At 43.2% G+C, this 21255-nt stretch overlaps 1 protein-coding gene across 2 annotated transcripts in view; it reads left to right on the top strand.

Moving 5' to 3' along the window:
• The window catches only part of CLNK (cytokine dependent hematopoietic cell linker), a 197428-nt gene that overhangs the window by 105701 nt on the left and 70472 nt on the right, over window positions 1-21255 (top strand). The window contains exons 5-7 of one of the 2 annotated variants that reach the window (XM_006168107.3): window positions 6257-6294; window positions 18644-18785; window positions 21134-21240. In XM_006168107.3, the coding sequence (XP_006168169.1) occupies window positions 6257-6294; window positions 18644-18785; window positions 21134-21240 (287 nt within the window). Of the gene's footprint in view, window positions 1-6256; window positions 6295-14480; window positions 14554-18643; window positions 18786-21133; window positions 21241-21255 lie in introns of those variants that run through there. The other variant, XM_006168109.2, reaches the window with a different exon arrangement.

Raw genomic sequence — 21255 nt, forward strand, 5'->3', positions numbered from 1 at the left:
CTACCCTCCTCTCAAAGCGCTGAGATGAAGGTCAGCCTATGTGCTCTGTCCCCAAAAGTCACAAGGAAGAAAGAGCACAGCCTGGAAGAAGGAACCCTGGGCTCTAAGTCTGGGGCTAAGAATTGAAAGACTATTTCTCTCCAGGCACCAGTGAGTCCCAGGACCTGAGGACGAGGGATGTACAAGAAGCTAACATCTGCTGAATCCCTGGTGTATGCCAGGCGTTTATTAACCTATCGAAAGCAGCCAGCGGGGACTGGTTTCGTTATGTGCACTGATGGGTAAACTGAGTCCAGGAGAAGTTACAGTTTAGACAGAAATCAGTGGCATGAAACTCAAATCCGTCACAATCCACTTGGTGTCACGTTCTAAACAATTGCAGCCTTTTTATCTTTGGATGTGGGGTCACCTGGATGGCGATGGCACTAAACCTCTGTCTGTAGAATCCTTGCAAACTGTCAGCAGGTGGTTGTCAGCAGAGTTAAAAACTAAGAGAGTCAGGGGGACCAGCAGTTAGCGTAATGGCTATGTCATTGTACTCCCATGTACTGGACCGCGCGGTTCGCGTCCCAGACCCGGTGGCTTAAACTCATGCCGGGCGCGTGTGCGCGCGTGCCCAAGATCCCTAGAGGAGAATGGAGGAGAAGGGATTGCCAGAAAGTGAGAAATCACCCCACAGGGGGGATGGCCACGCGGCAATCCCTTCTCCTCCATTCTCCTCTCGGAATCTTGGGCACGCATGCACATGTGCCCGGCGTGAGTTTTAAGCCACCGGGTCCGGGACGCGAACCACGGTTGACTATGTGGGAGTCCAGTGACATAGCATTACGCTAACTGCTGGTTCCCGAAAAACAAGTTTCTAATACAGCCTTGAAAGCAATGTAAGAGACCTGTGCTGGCTGAGAAAGATCTGGTTGTGAAGTTGAATCTGAAAAGATGAACAGAACACAACACCTCGTTAGCCCAAGCCCGGGAGTCACCCTGTGGAAATGAAGAGTTAATTTTCCTAGATATACCAATGACCTAAACTCAGCAGCTACTTGAGGGAGATACTATTATCCCCATTCCTCCTGCTCATTTTGTTAACTACAGTGAACAAGCTTTCTAAATGATGGCATTTGCCCGAGGTTACGTGGCCAGAAAGTGACAGGACCAGGGTTTGAACCTAGACCATCTCACTGAACTTCCAGGAAATCCGTGTCATTCATTCCTTGTGCTTGGACCTACGACTCCATCACGCTACAAGCAAACTGCAGGGCTAACCTCTGCAAGAAGGTAACACGTTGATGGTGGCAAGACACTGAGAAAAAGATTCATGGGGGCTTAAACACGATAGCTACTTGAGTTTTCCTTTATGTAAGTCGAGCCCTGACGTGGTCAGTCCAAGGCTTCTTGGCAGCTCTGCTCCCGGAAGTCTTCAAGACCCTGACCCTCCCGTCTTTCTCCTTCCTGTGTATTGGTCTTAAATTGACAGCCTGAAATAATAGTAACATCTGTACTCCAGGCATAAAAATGGAGGAAGAGAAGGAAAAGAAACAAACTGCATAATAATCAGAGGAAGCTTCCTGGAAGTCATGCATGGATTGGGCCCATGGCTAGCAAACTGCAAGAACACGTCGTACTCACTCCAGGCAGCCGTGCGCCCAGCTGAACAACAAGGACTCCTAGTGCCCAGGACACAGGGAAGAGCGCGGGGAGACGTGCAGCTGTCTCTGCCGTGCAGTGCTTAGGGCCACACACTTCCATTCCCCATGTGTGTAAGTGGGAAGCCTCTGGAGTTGGAGCCAGGCTAACCCTCTCCATCCCGCTCTCCCCTCGCCACCCCTGCAGATTTCCTCTTGTGACTGAAATCAAAGGAGAAGCTGGCTTTGCTTAAGAAACTTGTCTGGGGACTGTCTGAGAAACCTGTGAACTGACCACGACCTACATACATAGAGAGTTCTGAAACGCTGCAGGCTTCCTCTTCTCACCTCTATACTTACACCAGATAAGCATATTCTCTTTGTGGGGCCCACTGGGAATTCTTCCAGCCTGTGATTTCCTAGGAATGTGAATATCCCATGGCAACAGTACTGGCGGCTCTGCGGCTACTCTGTCCCTGTGAAGGTACTAAATGGGGACACAGAGGAAGGCGACAGCCCAGTGCCTCCAGAGACCGAAGCTCACAGCACAGTTTGCCAGGGAAAATCATCAGAGTCTCCATATCTAATTTACAAGGCCCATCTTTATTAGAAGGGAAGAGGCGCTTCTAGGGCCGCAGATCTAAAACTCCACGGTGAATAAAGATCACTACAGAAGCTTGTGTATAAAGCAGATTCCAATCCATTGGTTTGCACCAGGGTTTCTCTACTCTCTCCCTTTTTTTAAGCTCCCAAGGAGCATCTGGTGCCAATGGTCAGAGGACCTCATCTGGATGGGCTTTGGCCATGAGCCACTGTCATTCCTGCCTCTGCCTCCGTAGACTGGAGAAGCAGTGTCCAGTGGATGGCCACAGGGCTGGAGTAAGTGCCTCCGTCTGTCAGGAGACCCTGAGGCTCTACAGCACACACATTCATCTTCACTTTCTTCTTAAAAACAATTTCCAAGGGAATGTTGCTTTTTGTAAAAAGATGTTTCCTTGAGGGGCGCACGGAAGTCAGTCGTTCTCTGGAGCGGCGTGGTGTCTATGGGTGATGAATGACCCTCCGCAGATCAACACAACATAACCATAACTCTTCCGGGATGGTAATGTGAGAAGTTACAGAGCAATTTTCTTTTTCTTTTTAGAAAACAGCTTTGTCTAAACAGCCAGCCCATCTTTCAGTTTCAGGAAGACATAAAGATTTGGAAGGGTTGGGGGCTGTCGCTTGGGTGAGGATCAGGGGCCGGGTAAGAGGAGAGGTCACTCTCGAGCTTATTCAGCGAGGGAGGAAGTCGGGCTCCACTTCAGGTTCTGCTGCGGGGTCCCTTCTGAGAGCTTCCGCTGTTCATCGCCCTGCACTTCCCGGAGGCCAGGCTCTGCTGTGAGTGCACGCAGTGGTGCTACAGGAGCAACCAAGAGGGCAAATATTGCCACTACCTTGGTACAAGTGCGACCGTACCATTCATGCCTTGTTCTGTTCCTAGGGGCTATAGAGAATCAGGAAGGACTTACGTCTACCACTAGTGGTAGACGCACATAAAGGTTTATTTCTTGCTCATATCGTGGTCCAATGTGGATTGAAGGACGTCTTTTTCCAAACACTTATTTGGGATCCACTTCCTTTTACCCCATTATCCATTACCCCCGAGAGCTTTGGGGCCCCATGCAGCTGGCCAGCTGCTGCTGAGGCAAGAATAAGAACGTGAAGGGTCAAGCAGGGTGGCCTGGGGCGGGCTCCTCCGCACCCACGTCCAGTGCCCAGAGCCCCACGCCATGCCCGCCCAGCACAGGGAAGTTGGAGTGTGCATTAGCCTAGCACCACAGGACGAGGAAAGGGGGCTTGGTGCGACATGTACTGCCACACCAGGACCTTAAGGTAGTGAGAAATGGGATGAGCGAGAAGTGCTCTTTCATTTTTGCCTGAGACTGGTGATCATGGATGGTGTAAAATGACACTGCAGACTCTATTTGATGGTATAAAATGATTCAGGCTCGGGCAGAGCAAGACACTCTGGCAGAGGAGTGGTTTGCTGAGTCTCTAAGATGGAGGAGCTTAGAGGATTCAAGAGACTTGAGAAGAGGTTGATGTGGCTGGAGTTTGGAGGTGAGAAACCATTTTTTTTCAATGTCACCTAAAGAACAGCAAAGTCGACCACTGAGGACCATCACAATAGGTTCAGGGACTACTGCAGAGAAATTGGACTCAGCTCAGGATACAGGAAACAGTGGGAGTTTACAGGGAAGGAGCAGGGTGGCATCCGGGGATGGAAAAGTACTAAGAGGAAACAGCAGAGGGGAATGGGAGAGGGGAGCACGATTTGGGCTGAACGAATCTAACAGCTGGGGCATGGTGGAGAAAGAGGAGCCAGACCATACAGCAAAGGTGATCAGACATCAAAGATGGAGGCTCATGGCTAAAATGGACAATGCAGAGAAGACCTGGAAGCCCCAAAGTCAGGGCCTACTTGAGAAGAGTTCAGGGAAGCCTGAGTTTGGTTCAGGAAAGACTCTGTAAAAAGAAGCAAAAGGGACAAGATAAGAGAGGAGGCGGGAACAGGGTGTGCCGAGGTCTGGGGATTCCTCATGGACTCTGCATGTCATGGGCAGGGGTGACATGAACTGAGGTACAGCGTTAGAGTCATGTTTGAAACTGACATCGGCAAAGCTCTGCACTGGCAGTAATGCAAGGAGGTACTGCAGGAGGTAAAGAGATAAGTGGCAATCCCTTCCCTACAGAAGGACAGTGTACACACAAAGGAGTCAGAGGCTGCCTCTTCCTACTCGAATGCCAGGGTGAGCGAGACAGGACATAAAGGCACTAGCAATTCAGCGAGATTAACATGAGCTGGAGTGGCCAGACCGGAAGCTCCAGGAGGCAGGGAAGCCAGATCTCAAAGGACACAGAGTGTTTGGGAAACGAAGGGGAGGTGGGAGGGAGTGGGGTTCCAGGGGGGACCAACAGAAGTAGGCAGGAAGAGACATGGCATCCGGGGAGGCTCAGGCTGACGCTGCCCAGTGGTGAGAACGCACATGCCAGCGCTCTCCGTGGGGTGGCAGGATAATGACCACGCTCAGCGAGGCCAATTTCCTGACATAAAATTACACCAAACCCTGAATGAGGCAGTGGTGCTGTTTTCCTAGATGACAAGGGCCAGAGCAGGCCCCCAACAATTCTGAGCCCACGTGCCCCTTCCAAGCCAGCTGATCTTTATTAATCTAACTCAGTTCATGAGGGTACAAATTGCTGCTCTGCAGAGCTGGAATCTGCCAGGGAGCTCAGTGGGAATGCGCTTGTGCTGGGTCAGGAAGGGGTCATTAGTGCCCCAGGGTAGAAATGGCTGCTTGTGCTACCACCGGGATGGGCTGGGGCTGGAACCAGGAGCAGGTGCAGGCAGGTTTCTGCTCCTCTGGCTCATTATTTGGCTTAGGCTAGGGAGCACATCCCCAGGGCACAGGTTCCAGGTGAATTCCAGAGCACTGTGTCCACTGAGCCACCCTCTGTCCACTTATACATCACTCCCTTTGAAGGACTGGGTGTGCTGACACGGTTCATAACTACTTCATATTCTGCAGGGGAGGGGAAATTAGTGGGAAAGGACAAACATTTAAGACAATAATACAGCCAGAACAAGATGTGAAACTGCCTGTCACACGCTGGTGCTCCTCAATGCCCGGGCACAGCCCAGAGATTTGTCCTGAAGTTCTTTGCAGCCAAAAGAAGAGAAATAGAATCTCTTACAGAAATGATGTTTTCTATGAAAGCAAACCAGTTGCTAAGAAGCACTCAGCTTCTGGTCCTGAAACTTCTTGCATCTGTGCTAATAAAGAGAAGGTGGTAAGAACATTTTCTGTGTATAATGCTCCTCAACGCAGATGGAAAGTACAAAACTACAATGCAACGTGGGAAAATTATGTTGATAAGAAACCAAAAGATTTGCAGGTCCCATGAGCAATTTTTTAGTGATTTCTGTGCTGCAAGGGCAAACTTTAAAACAGAGAATATCGAGTGGGCTTTGTGATCTCACACAGTCTTTCATAAGCCCAGCCCACCTGAGGAAGCTGGGAGCTGAGAGACCCTAACCGAACCATATTCAGTAAACACCTATCAATTACTGCACTGCACAGTTGTTCAATATTGGGCCTTTTGCCTCGAGCTAGGGATTGATGAATAAATAGTTATGACCCCTGTCCTCAAATACTTACAGTTGTTCAAGGAGACAGATGTATGGGCAGACTTTGGTAAATACAGCAAGCTGTCATCCAGGGAGAGGAGAGAGGAAGAATAAACTGCATCATTGGCTGCAGCGCTGCTGAATCGTGACTTTGGGGCCATCAGTGCGGGAAACAGGGCTTCTAACAGTGAGAGCTTTAACCTGCTACGATGAAAGCGATCCCTCTTGCCCCTGTAGTCACTAGTCTGAATTTTATTTTCTTTCCTCTTTTGGCACTGCCTCTGTTTTGCAAAGGCACAGGTAAAATGGAAAACAAATAAATATGCACATTGGTTTTGAAGCATTACGATCAGGAAAAACTCGTTGAAATGAACATAGTGTTTTTGGAGAAAAGCGAGGGCCTGGTCTTGTCAATGTTTTGAGCTACTGCTGTAAGATAACATGTGATCTGTTCTGTCGGCAGGCCAGTACCAGACAATTAATGAACCGCTTCCCGACTGCGTAAGTGAACCGCTTCCCCTGCCTCTTTTGTCAGTCTTTGGTATTTACAAAGTCAAGGTTTTGTTTTGTTCGTTTTTTTTTCAAGGTACTTGGTGAATTCAAAAGAAAAATATCTAAATGGCATGTTTTGCTGGCAAAACTGCATTTCAATTCTTGGTTGTAAAATTGTATTTCAATTCTTCAGCAATAAAACAGAGATCAAAATTAATTCACCTGGCCATGCTAAAGGTTGAATGAGGTGGAAATACCCACACACAGACTGCATTATGAGAAATGCACTTTCTGACTCTCACAGTGAAAATGAAAATTGAAGAAAATTTTCTGGGGAGCTATTTTATACTATTAACTATGTGATATAAAAATATCATTTAGGGTTAGCCCCATAGCTCAGTAGTTAAATGCTATGTTTTGGAGATCAGATCTTACATGGCCAATCATGGTTCAAATCCCAGTCTGGAATTTTGACAAAACATGTCACTGGGCCAGGATTCATGTGTGTACATGGCCAAAATCCTGACAGGACAGAGAAATAGGGGGAAAAAAGGAATTGTGGCATGACCACACCCCACTGGGGTTTCTCTCTCTCTCTCTCTCTCTCTCTCTCTCTCTCTCTCTCTTTCTCTCTCTCTCTGGTGAACACACATGCCCTCTGGCAATAAAACTATAGATACCCATATTTTCAGCCCAGTAATTCCATGGTCAGGTGTTGAAACTAAGGAGCTAATCTGAAATTTAAAATAATAAAAGAGTGCTTTTCATTTTATCTGTCTCAACTAGTGGGCTCTGAGATATTAATAAGTGTATCAGGCTCCAGATGTTTCTGAAATTGATATTGAATGATGTTTTACAAACTGAGAATCAATATTAAGCAGCAAAATATAATAAAAACATTTCAACATCTCCATGACATTTTTTAATTAAATGGGTACTTTAAAAAGTTTGTGGGAAAAAATGAAATTAAGTACAAAATCATTTTGGTGCAAAAATATCTGAAATCTATTATAGTCTTTTTATAACACACGTTTCTCATGAATTTTTGGAGTTCTTTCATCTTCAAACACATTCACTGGTATTTTCTAACAATATATTTTTAAAGTAATAGTACCTTGCAATTGTGTTAGATATTCAATAATACAGAAATAGCCGAATGTGCTATGATATGCCCATTTTATAAATCTATTTGCAATATTTACAAAGATTTTAACAACCAAATAAAAATATTAAAATTTAAAACACCGATTCAAATATCTAATATTACATGTAGTAGTATTATAAATATACATGTATATAATTTAAATAGTTTTTAACAAGGAAAGAAAGGAAGGAGGGAGGGAAGGAAGGACCCACCTAAAAAAACATGATTGGCTCTTTAATGATTGAAATGTCTCTTTAAGGATATAAAGCTATGGACACTTTCCTAGCAGTGCGTGCACTTGCACGTACACACACACACGCCACAATTTTATAAATTAAGAGGCTCATGTATAGAGAATACTGGACCAGTAAAGTACTCCTGAAACTGACAGATAGTGATAGGTGATAGTTTCATAGACTGATAAATAGGCGCAGCTCTCTCCATTAAAATCAAATCTCTCTCTTTCACACACACAAATACACACATACACACATATTTTTTTCTGGAGCAAAGGAGACCAAACACTTACGTTCACTTCTTGGGCAGACATCTCAGAAGTCTGATGTAAACTCTCTTCAGATAGGCGATGAGAGTGGCCATTGTTCCAGGCCTTCCTACGATGTCCTGTCCCCACGAAGTCTAGCAAGAGGATGGGATGAGAAATGGATTCAGTGTCACATCCCCAGTTCTAGCAGGTCCAGGACTTTCCCAGAGAGGTTGCAGCCTGAGAGCCGTGGTGGTTGCCATAACACTTCGACTTCGACGGTGCCCTTGCTATGGTGCCATCTGCCAGCTCACCAACGGAGCCCAGGCCTGCTGCACTCACTCTGCAGCTCTGGAACTCGGGCAGTCTCGCTCTTGCCTTGTCAATTGTGACATCTGCTGGGTTCACCTCTCAGCAGCTTGGCTTGGCCCTGGGCAGTTGGCTCTAGCCGTGGCTCAGCACACCAAGTAGAGGGAAGGGAGCTAATGTGTACTGAGCCCTTGTCACATATCAGATGCCAGATGGAAACTTTATGTGCATTTTCTCAGTTAACCTCTAACAACCAACAAATAAGGTAGGCTTAGTCACTTCCAATTCGCACCTAGAGCATCTCAGTCAATGGGGTTAAGTGACCTCCCAAGGTCATAAGGCAGATTCACAGGTTAGGTCTCGAATGATGTAACTTGAAAGTCATGCTCTACCAAGTGGGCCGGTCTCACCTGGTTTCCCATCTAAGAACTTGCCAGTCCTACCCCTGCTTATCTCTTAAAACCAGACCAAGGGTGGGGTCTCCTGGTGATAATGCCCAGAACCATACAAATAGTTCTATTCCAATTTCATGCCCAGTGACTGAAACGTTTTCCCTGAGTGAGTGCTCTCACCTTCTGCCGTGTTCCTGCTCATGGGTTGCTGCACTGGTCTCTTTCACCCGAGTTCCTTGCATTAGATAAACTTGCCCTTTTAACTTGCCTGATTCCTCCCTTCATGTTAAGACCCAAGCCACCTTCCCAAGGAGCTCTCGAGTAAGAAGCAAGGACTAGTATGTTGAAAGTCAAAATTGCTGTCCTCGGGTGCCCCACTCCTTCGTCATGCCACTCCATGGGGAACACAGAATTACTGAACTGTGTTCTGCATCTTTGTATCAACTGTGCAGAGTTGCTCTGAGTCAAAGGGAAGCTCCAGAAGCCTTCCACATAGGAGCCAAGTGAGTCCCCCCGCACTATCGCTTACCTGAAAATGGAACTCATCTTTCGGGGCCTACCTCTACCATACTGCTGGGACAAGCTGATGTTAGAAACGATTATACACACACCTCGAGGCTGGAGATGCTCAGCAATTTGGCCAAATAAATTAGAGAATGATGTAGAGATGGAACTTAAACTTAAGTCTGCCTAATTTCAAGTCCCTTCACAATAATAAAATTGCATAGATTTTTCTGCCTAGATAACACAAAAAGTACAGAAAGCACCAGACACATGCTACGTACCCAAAAAATTTCATAGATTTTTCTGCCTAGACAACACAAAAAGTACAGACAGCACCTCACACATGCTACGTACCCAAAAAATGCTAGAGGAAAGGAAAGTCGGGTTGGCAGATGGCTTATTGCCTTCTTATGTCTCTGACTTTCTTTTTCTTTTTAAAAAATTTTATTTATTATTATTATTATTTTTTAATTTGCTATAGGGCATGTGCATTCACCAGAGAGAGAGAAAGAAAGTAAGAATGCAAGCCACCAGGTCCAGGACTCAAACCGCGGTCAGCTATGTGGGAGTCCAGCACCTCAACCACCACACCACCTGTTGGCCCTCTGACCTTTTCTGATAGTAATAGAGCAGCAGCAAACTTACAGTCGACATTACCAAATGCATATCATCAGACGTTTGCTCGAGATCTTTCATGCAATGTCTCATTAAAGACACTTTTGGTTGCCAAAGTCACTCTATGACTATATGTGATTATATTTAGCCTGTGTATGTATCTAATTAAAAAATAACCTAGAAGTACCCCCATAAAGATAGCTCTGTAATTAGATGTAAATTAAAACAATTTAAATCACACACATAGAATTGTATTCTAAATCAAGTTAAAATGTATTTCTTTATGAACTTATTTATCTACCAAACAGATATTAAGTATTTACCATGTACAATTATATGTACATATATATGTGTGTGTGTATACATATATATATATAGTTAATGTAATAAAGTAATAACTTTAACTTTTCAGTCATTCACTATAAAAACTTGGAAGTCCAAAGAAAGGAAAGAATTCAAGTGCTGGGACCAGCAGTTAGCGTAATGGCGATGTCTCTGAACTCCCATGTACCTGACTGCAGTTCGAGTCCTGGACCCAGTGGCTTAAAACTCAGGCCGGGCGTGTGTGTGTGCGTGCGTTCCCAAGATCCCTAGAGGAGAATGGAGGAGAAGGGATTGTGGCGTGGCCATCCCTGCTGGGGGGTGATTTCTTGCTTTCTGTCTCTCTGTCTCTCTCTCTCTTTCTGGCAAGCACACGCGCCCTATAGCAAAAACCTCTCCAAAAAAAAAAGAAAGAATTCAAGTGCTACCCACACGTGACATCTGAGCCCCGGCTCCCACTGTGCACCTCACTATTGCGGAAGAGATCTAAGAGATAAATGCAGCAGTACTTGAAACACTCGATTCTCTGCCCTTCATTTTTGGGGTGCAGAACATTTTTTATATCCTGGTACTGGGTTCCAGCATGGATGTGGAGGGTAGAACGGTTTTTGGCCACCTATTCCAGTTTCCTTGTGTTGTAAAAGGAGGATAAATGTTCCTCCTTTGGGCCAGGTTGCATGGTGGTTAAGGAACTGGATTCCACATGGCAAATTCCAAGGTTCGAGTTCCAGACCAGTGGCTTGAGAAACATGCCAGGCGTGTGTACGTACATGCCCAAAAGCCCAAGAGAAGGGAAGAGAAGGGACTGTAGCTTGACCATCCCCTCTGGAGGGTGAGTATTCACTTTCGCTCTCTCTATGTCTCTTAAGTGAGTGTACGAAATCTATGGCAAAACTCTTAAAGAAAAGTTCCTCATGTTGTGGGCCAACCTGGGGAATTTGCATGAAAATATGTGTCTCTGTCTCCTGTTTCTGAGTTCTGGCTTGGACCTTTCAGAACTTCACATCATACCACTTGGATTTCACTCTCAGGCTTAAATAAAGACTAAAATAAGTTCTGTAAACTAGGGAAGAGGTGAGCATTCTGGACCCCAGGAAGATCATCAGTCAGTGGTGGCTCCACCCGGTAGGTCGGCAGTAGTGGCCCTGCCTGTGCAGCTCGATGGAGTCCCAGATCTCAGTGCATAGGCGCACATTTGTGATGACAACCACGTGAGCACATCTATTCCTGTTGCCCTCAAAGTTCAGACTCCAAGCCTTGGTAAAAACTAAGTGTGCATGGGCTGCCAACGTAAAATACCACAGACGGGTAACTTCAACAACAGACATATTTTCTCGGGTTCCATCTTTGAAATGGAAAAGTGGTGGTCTTATCCAGTTCACTTCTGGAGAAAAAATAAATCCATAGAGTTTTCCAAACTATATATTTTCCATACATTCTCACACCTAAACTTGATTGGATAAACTTTAATTTCAAAAATGATAGTGTTAGATTTAGCTCAAAATAATACCAGACAGGCAGTTTCTTTAAACTTTTTTGGAGAGGTTTTTTGCCTTAGGGCACGTGCATTTACCACAGACAGAGACAGTGAGAAGGAAAGGGAGAAGTCACCGCCCCAGGGTAGATGACCACCCTGCAATCCCTTTTCCTCCATTCTCCTCCCAGGATCTTAGATGCGTACGCACATGTGCCAGGCCTGAGTTTCAAGCCACCAGGTCCGAGACTTGAACTGTGGTCTGCTATGTGAGAGTCCAGTGAAGTTATCGCTTCACCATCTGCTGGCCCCAGATGCTTTCATTTTGATGTAGTCACATATTTCAGGACAATATAAAGAGTGATGTCACTCCTTGAGGCCCCATAATTGAGGTTAGAGAACTATACAATTATATCAGTTTGAGAAAAAAAAAAAGAGAGAGAATTGCATCAGTTGAATTATATCAGTTTGGGAAAAAAAAAAAGAGAGAGAATTGCATCAGTTTACTGTTATGACAAATTGACACAAACTTAGTATCAGGTCATTGGGAAAGTCATGACACATTTTTGCATAGGAAAACATGTCATAACCTTCTCAATGACCTAATAGCTTAAAATCTTATTATTGCACAGTGTGATGAAGCAAAAGTCTGGGCACAGCACGGCTTGCTGGCCCCCCAGTTCTGGGTCACGGAGGACTGAAAACAAGGTGTTGGCAAGGCTGCTGCCCTCCCAGAGGCTCTGAGGGAAAACAAAGCTGCTTCAAGTTTACCGAGGTTGTTGGCAGAACCCAGTTCCTTTCTGTTGCAAGACTGTGGTTCCCATTTCCCTGCTGGCTGTCAGGTGTCAAATCCTTCCACTCTTGGAAGTCTCCTGAATTTCCTTCCTGCCAGGTCTCTCATCCTTTCTCTTCTACCTTCTCTCTCTGACTTCCTTTTCTATTTTTAATAGAACTGTATTAGATATAATACATATAAATTCAATTCACCTACCTAAACGGAACAATTCAATAGCTTTTAGAGTCTTTGCAGAGTGGGGCAGACATCACCGCAATCAGTGTTAGAACATTCCATCATCACAGATGGAACGCTGTAGCCATGGCAGCCCTCTCAATCTGCCCCCACCCCTGCCCTTGGTAACCATGACTCTAAGGCTCTCTAGATCTTCCTATTCTGGACTTCATATCAATGGAATTACACAACAGGTTGCCTTTCGTTCCTGGCTTCTTTCACTTAGCATTGTCTTGTCAAGACTCATCTACCTTGTGGTGTGTAGCGGTACTTCAGGTTTTTGTGTTGCTGAGTCCATCGTGTAACTACGTCATATTTTATGTAACTGTTCATCCAGGGTAAACACTAGGGTTACTTATGGCTATTTGGGTAATTTGCACTTTTATATTACTATGCCTAATGCTGCTATAAGCATGAATTTGAAGCTGTTGGATGTATGTTAGTGTATTTTTAAATTTTTTAAGACTATCAAAGTGCTTTCCACAGTGGCTGTAACCGACTATACTTCCACCAGCAATGCAGAAGGGTTCTGATTTCTCCACACTCCTTCCAGTCCTTGTTAGTCTGTCGCCGCCTAGTGGGTGCGAGTGGGATTGGAATTGTGGTTTTAATTTGCACTTACTCCAGAGTTAATGATGACAAGCATCTCTTCACAAACTTAATGGTGATTTATGTATCTTCTTTGGATAACAATCTATTCAGGTCCTTTGGCCATTTTTATATATTTTTTCTGCTTGTTATTGAGTTGTAAGAGTTTATTTCGTAGACCCTGGATTCAAGCTCCTTGTTAGCCTATAGCTTGCAGATATGTTCTACATATTATAGTTGTCTTTTCATCTTCTTTTAGTGTCATTTGAAGCACATAAATATCTCCATTTTTGTTTATTTGTTTGTTTATTTAGGTTTTTGCCATAGAACACATGTGCTTTCTGGACAGCAATAGAGACAGAAAGAGAGAAAGTGAGAACTCACTCTCAGGGGCATGCCCGTGACACGTCTCCTCTAGTCTCTTCTTAGGATTTTGGGTATGAACATACATGTGTTCAGCATGATTCTCAAACTTCTGGGTCCAGATCTTGAACTACAGCCAACCACATGGGAGTCCAGTGTCACAACCACCATGCTACCTGCTAGCCTCCATACAAGTTTTTAATTTAGTGAATCAAATTAGTACATTTTTTTTCTTTCTTTGTTATGCTTCTGGTATCATGTCTAAGAAACTATTACCAGGATCAGCAATTACCATAATGGCTATGTTGCTGGACTCCCATGTAATCGCCCACAGTTTGTGGACCCGGTGACTTAAACTCACGAAGGGCGCATGTGCGTGAGTGCCCAAGATCCCGAGAGGAGAATGGAGGAGAAGGGATTGCAGTATGACCATCTCCCCGGGGGGTGATTTCTCGCTTTCTGTCTCTCTGTCTCTAAATCTTATTATTGCACAGTGTGATGAAGCAAAAGTCTGGGCACAGCACGGCTTGCTGGCCCCCCAGTTCTGGGTCACGGAGGACTGAAAACAAGGTGTTGGCAAGGCTGCTGCCCTCCCAGAGGCTCTGAGGGAAAACAAAGCTGCTTCAAGTTTACCGAGGTTGTTGGCAGAACCCAGTTCCTTTCTGTTGCAAGACTGTGGTTCCCATTTCCCTGCTGGCTGTCAGGTGTCAAATCCTTCCACTCTTGGAAGTCTCCTGAATTTCCTTCCTGCCAGGTCTCTCATCCTTTCTCTTCTACCTTCTCTCTCTGACTTCCTTTTCTATTTTTAATAGAACTGTATTAGATATAATACATATAAATTCAATTCACCTACCTAAACGGAACAATTCAATAGCTTTTAGAGTCTTTGCAGAGTGGGGCAGACATCACCGCAATCAGTGTTAGAACATTCCATCATCACAGATGGAACGCTGTAGCCATGGCAGCCCTCTCAATCTGCCCCCACCCCTGCCCTTGGTAACCATGACTCTAAGGCTCTCTAGATCTTCCTATTCTGGACTTCATATCAATGGAATTACACAACAGGTTGCCTTTCGTTCCTGGCTTCTTTCACTTAGCATTGTCTTGTCAAGACTCATCTACCTTGTGGTGTGTAGCGGTACTTCAGGTTTTTGTGTTGCTGAGTCCATCGTGTAACTACGTCATATTTTATGTAACTGTTCATCCAGGGTAAACACTAGGGTTACTTATGGCTATTTGGGTAATTTGCACTTTTATATTACTATGCCTAATGCTGCTATAAGCATGAATTTGAAGCTGTTGGATGTATGTTAGTGTATTTTTAAATTTTTTAAGACTATCAAAGTGCTTTCCACAGTGGCTGTACCCGACTATACTTCCACCAGCAATGCAGAAGGGGTCTGATTTCTCCACACTCCTTCCAGTCCTTGTTAGTCTGTCGCCGCCTAGTGGGTGCGAGTGGGATTGGAATTGTGGTTTTAATTTGCACTTACTCCAGAGTTAATGATGACAAGCATCTCTTCACAAACTTAATGGTGATTTATGTATCTTCTTTGGATAACAATCTATTCAGGTCCTTTGGCCATTTTTATATATTTTTTCTGCTTGTTATTGAGTTGTAAGAGTTTATTTCGTAGACCCTGGATTCAAGCTCCTTGTTAGCCTATAGCTTGCAGATATGTTCTACATATTATAGTTGTCTTTTCATCTTCTTTTAGTGTCATTTGAAGCACATAAATATCTCCATTTTTGTTTATTTGTTTGTTTATTTAGGTTTTTGCCATAGAACACATGTGCTTTCTGGACAGCAATAGAGACAGAAAGAGAGAAAGTGAGAACTCACTCTCAGGGGCATGCCCGTGACAATGACAAATCTCTAGTCTCTTCTTAGGATTTTGGGTATGAACATACATGTGTTCAGCATGATTCTCAAACTTCTGGGTCCAGATCTTGAACTACAGCCAACCACATGGGAGTCCAGTGTCACAACCACCATGCTACCTGCTAGCCTCCATACAAGTTTTTAATTTAGTGAATCAAATTAGTACATTTTTTTTCTTTCTTTGTTATGCTTCTGGTATCATGTCTAAGAAACTATTACCAGGATCAGCAATTACCATAATGGCTATGTTGCTGGACTCCCATGTAATCGCCCACAGTTTGTGGACCCGGTGACTTAAACTCACGAAGGGCGCATGTGCGTGAGTGCCCAAGATCCCGAGAGGAGAATGGAGGAGAAGGGATTGCAGTATGACCATCTCCCCGGGGGGTGATTGTTTTATAGTTTTATCTGTTACATTTAGGTGCATAGCTAATTTGAAGCTAATTTTTGTATATGATGTAAAATAAGGTCCAACTTCACTCTTGTGCAAACAAATATCCAGTTGTCTTGGGGCTATTTGTTGCAAAGACTATTTTTTTTTCTTTTCTCAATTCCCTTCTCAAAACTCAATTGACCATGAATGTGATGATTTATATGTGGATTCTGACTCATATTACAATGATCTATGTCTCTTTTTTTAATATTAACATCTTTTTCATTTTTAAATTTTTTATACATCTAATCACTGTGTATCATTACACCATGCAAAGTGAATTTCCCCAGCATGAATACACCGTATCTTAATCCAGTTAAAGATATTATCATACACATTATCATCAACAGATCATTTTCCATTTTGGTGTCCCATAATGTTTTGTTTCTTTTCCCCTCGATTCCCTTCCTCTCACTCTCCCCCATTTCCCACCCTCCTTCCACCATGTTTCTAGCAAACACAATTGTTCCTCATGCTTTTATATTTCCAATCTTGCAGTTTCTGACACAGAGTGCAGACATTCAGTATATATTGTGTTGAGACATACAATGCCTCTTTTTCCTAGTATTTCATAGTCTGGCTTGCTTCACTTAGTGTTAACTCTTCCATATCCATCCACTTTCTATCAAATGCCAGGGTCTCATTGTTGTTAATTTTTTGTGACTGAGTAGCATTCCATAGTTTATACACACTACATTTTTTCAGTCCATTCATCTGTACAGGACCATTTGAGTTGGTTCACTGTCTTAGCAATTGTGAATGCCACAATAAACATGGATATTTAAGTACTTTTCCCCAGGAGTGGAATTGCTGGATCAAATGGTAGTTCTACTTTTAGGTCTTTTTTTTTTTTTTTTTTGGAGAGGTTTTCACTCTAGGGCACGTGCGCTCGCCAGACAGACAGAGAGAGAGAGACATAGAGACAGAAAGCGAGAAATCACCCCCCAGGGGGGATGGTCACACCGCAATCCCTTCTCCTCCATTCTCCTCTCGGGATCTTGGGCACGCACATACATGCGCCCGGCGTGAGTTTTAAGCCACTGGATCCGGGATGCAAACCACGGTCGACTACGTGGGAGTCCAGTGACATAACCATTACACTAACTGCTGATTCCCTACTTTTAGGTCTTTGAGGAACCTCCATATTGTTCTCTACAGAGAATATACTCATTTACATTCCCACCAGCACATATCATTTTTTATTAATTGTTTTTTAGAAAGATTTTTGCTATAAGAAACATACGTTTGCCAGAGACAAAGAGAGAGACAGAGAGAAAGAAAGCGAGAAATCACCCCCAAGGAGTTATGGCCATGCCACAATCCCTTCTCCTCCATTCTCCTCTCAGGATTTTAGGCACACATGCACAAATGCCTGGCATGAAGTTTCAAGACGTTGGATCCAAGACTCAAACTGTGGTCAGTCACGTGGAAGTCCAGTGTCACAACTAACCTGCCACCTGTTGCCACCTCCCATTTTGTATGGTTTTAATCTTACCCATTCTGACTGACTATTATCTCACTGTGGTTTTAACTTGCACTTCCTTTATAATAAGGGATGATGAGCATTTTTTCATATGTTCTTTGGTTGTATGTCTTCCTTAGAGAGTTGTCTATTCAACTCATTTGGCCTTCTTTTAATTGGGTTGATCATTTTTTTCAGATGAGCCTCTTGAGTGCCTTGTATGTTCTGGTTATTAGTCCCTTATCTGAGGCATAGTTTGCAAATATATTCTCCCATTCTGAGGGTTGCTGATTCACTCTAATTATTGTTTCTTTTACAGTGCAGAAGCTTATCAATCTGATATAGTCCCATTTTTCTATTTCTAGGATTATTGCCTGTGCTTTTTTTTGGAGGGGAGGGGTTCATTTAAGAAGTCTTTACCTATTCCATTGTCTTCAAGAGTTTCCTGTGTTATCCACCAGTAGTTTTATAGTTTGAGGTCTTAGGTTTAGACCTTTGATCCATTTTGAGTTGATTTTTGTGAGAGACAGGGATCCAATTTCATCCTTCTGTAGATGGAGACCCGGTTTCTCCAGCACCATTTGCTTAAGAGTTTTTATTCCCCCATTGGATTGTCTGGTGTCCTTTGTCAAAAAATCAGTTGGCTGTATGTTTTAGGGTTTGTTTCTGGTGTTTCTAATCCATTCCCAAAACATGCCTGTTTTTGTGCCCATACTATGCTGTTTTATGTCTCTCCTGATGCCAATGTCATTCAGATTGGTTACAACATCTGTATAGTAAGTAACTTTTGAAATCAAGAAGTGTGAGCCCTTCAACTTCTTCCTTTATTTTTTTTCCAACGTTATTTTGACTATTGCAGGTAACTTGTATTTTAGAAACTTTATAAGTATTTTGAAAATAACAAGAAGAAAGTAGCTGGGATTTTGATAAAGATGTTGTTAAATACATCAATTTGTGAAGTATTCACATTTTAGTAGTATTATCTTCCAATCCATGAACATTGGTTGTCTTTCCATTTATTTTGATTTTTTAAAATTACTTTCAACAACATCTGAAGATTTTTAGTATACAAACTATGCATTTCTTTTGCTAAATTTACTTCTAAATATTTTCTTTTTTAAGCTATTGCTAATATAATTGTTTTCTTAACTTTATTTTTAAATTGCTTATTATTAGTATATAGGAATATAACTGAATGTTTGGAGGGCATCTTTAGAATTCAGTCTAGCACATGAATTAAACTTGCATTTAAGACTCCAAAATTCAGACTCTTAAATGTTCAACTTCCGACTAAGAAAATCTTAGCACATTCCTAGCTGGTAATATTTCTCAACATTTTACCTTTCTTTGACTCACTCAGATATTTCCTCCTTCTTAGAAAAGGAATTTTGCTGCAGTGCAGGATGGAGCAAAAGGCCAAAGTGATGATGACTATGAAGACCCTGAGCTTCAAATGGTAGAGGCATGGCAATCAATAAAAATTTTACCAGCAAGGCCTATAAAGGAGTCTGAATATGCAGGTAATGTGTTGGGCCTCCCTAAAATCTGAATATGCATGTTCATTCTGTAATATTCCATAGCAATTAAAGGAATAGATGCTGTATTATACAACCATAGGTTAAAACCCTGCCTCCATGACTTACTAGCTAAGTGACTTTGAGCAAGTCTAAAAAACTCACTTTCTCTTTTTTTTGGAGAGGCTTTTGCTATAGGGAGAGTGCATTCACCAGAAAGACAGAGAGAGACAGAGAGACAGAAAGTGAGAAATCACCCCCAGGGGGGTGGCCACACCCACAATCCCTTCTCCTCCATTCTCCTCTCGGGGTCTTAAGCAGGCACGCACAAGCGCCCTGCAAAAACTCTATCTGATGATAGGATTAACAACAACAGAATTAACTTTAGAGAATTCTTTTGAAAAGCACATTAATGATGCATGTCAAGTTTTCACCAGAGGACCTGACATTGATCTACAACTCTTATTTTTAATCAGCGATACTCTTCTTGAGTCCTAAACGTGCTGTCATTCAATGCGACCATGACAGAGGAGGGCAGGCAGTGATGTTGGCAACATGGAGAGTGTGAAGATGCAGTTCATCCTAGGGGAAAGTAGAGTGAAAGGGAAGATTTTTATCTTGTTTGATTCATTCTGCAGGCAGCAGGTCTACATAATACCAGGAAAGGATAGCGAAGCTGCTCTTATTCAAAATATGTCCCCACTTAATACATGTTCAATGTCCACACTCTTTGTCAGAAACTGAAATATTGGAAGATATAAAGGCATGGAGAACAATCGTGGATACTAGAAACAGGGCAGGAGGAGGGGGGAAAATGGAAGAGGATGAGAGGATGGGAATCAAGGGGAAAAAGAAAGAAGCAAAATATGACAGGACACAAAAATGGAAAATTATCTGTGGATAATGTGTATGATAGTAACTTTAACTGGACTAGTATATAGTGTATCAATGCTGAGAAAACTCATTTTACAAGCTATAATGATATGCAGTGATCAAATGTATAATAAATAAATAGACCATGAAAAAAATCATATTTGAAAATGAACTGAAAATGGATTATAGATCTATCATAAATGTATGAGTTAAAACTATAAAATTTTTAGATTAAAAAAATAGTAACACTGGGACCAGCAGTTGGCATAATGGCTACATCACTGGACTCCCATGAGTTGCCTGCAGTTCAAGTCCCGGACCCAGTGGCTTAAACTCATGCCATACGCATGTGCATGTGTGCCCAAGATCCTGAGAGGAGAATGGAGGAGAAGGGATTGCAGCATGGCCATCCCCCATGGGGGAGAGGGGGAATTTCTTGCTTTCTGTCTTTCTCTCTCTTTCTGGCAAGCACATGCAACCTATAGCAAAAACCTCTCCAAAATAAATAAGTAACATAGACCTATTTTTTTTTTTAAGAGAGATTTTTGCTATAGAGTATGTGCACTTGCCAGAGTGCACAGAAAGCGAGAGACAGAAAGCGAGAAATCACCTCCTGGGCGTTGGCCATGCCACAATCCCTTCTGCTCCATTCTCCTGTCAGGACTTTGGGCACACACGCACATGCGCCCAGCGTGAGTTTAAGCTGTTGGTACAGGACTTGAACTGCAGTCAACTACGTGGGAGCCCAGTGATGTAATCATTACGCCATCTGCTGGTCCCTAATCTCATAGCCACTTTATCTCTAACTGAAGCACATAGGGCAGCTTCTGCAAGTTTTCTACAGCATGGATAAGATAGCCATTGCAAGGGAAAAGGGAAGCATTCATGGTTTCTGAAGGTTTAACCCACTGAAATAAATTTGTAGAAATTTCTTTGGCAAAAACTTGTCTTATAAATAATGATAACATTCCTTTGTCCATTCATTCGACAAGCTATCTATTCTGTGCCAGTTACCACGTCAGGATCAATCAGAGGACACAACACATACAAACAAAGCGTAACATACTTACAGGAAGGTTACAACTTAGTGGCAGTAACAGACAGGTCAACAGATAAATGCAAGAAAGTATATTCAGTCTATGACAAAGAAAGGAGAACCAGGAAAAGGGTGTAAGTAGGTGGGATCTAGGAAAAAGTTTAAAAGGGTTTGGCATAGCCTGAATCATGAAGGATTAGTAGACTTTCTCAGGTGGATGAGAAAACAGAAGGAGATCATGTCCAATTGGGCATTTAGTTGTGTGAACAGAGAAGCAATTTCTCTTTGATCTTCAGTCTCCTCTCGTATCTAGTGGAAATGCAATTGTTCGCCTCATTCCTATAACATGATAACTTACTGAGACGGTAGATGTGCAAAACCTTTGTACATTGTAATATTCCAAGCCCGTGTAAGGTATGACTTTTATATTTTTATCTCCACACAGATACGCGCTATTTCAAAAGTGCAGTGGACACTCCCTTCTCCTTAGACACCAAGACACTTGTGCCCATTGAGGGACAATCCTGGAACACATGGATGAGCTTAGAACAAGTGAGTAAACAGACG

This window comes from Tupaia chinensis, unplaced genomic scaffold (assembly GCF_000334495.1).
Source record: "Tupaia chinensis unplaced genomic scaffold, TupChi_1.0 Scaffold145561_1, whole genome shotgun sequence".
NCBI lineage: Eukaryota > Metazoa > Chordata > Mammalia > Scandentia > Tupaiidae > Tupaia > Tupaia belangeri.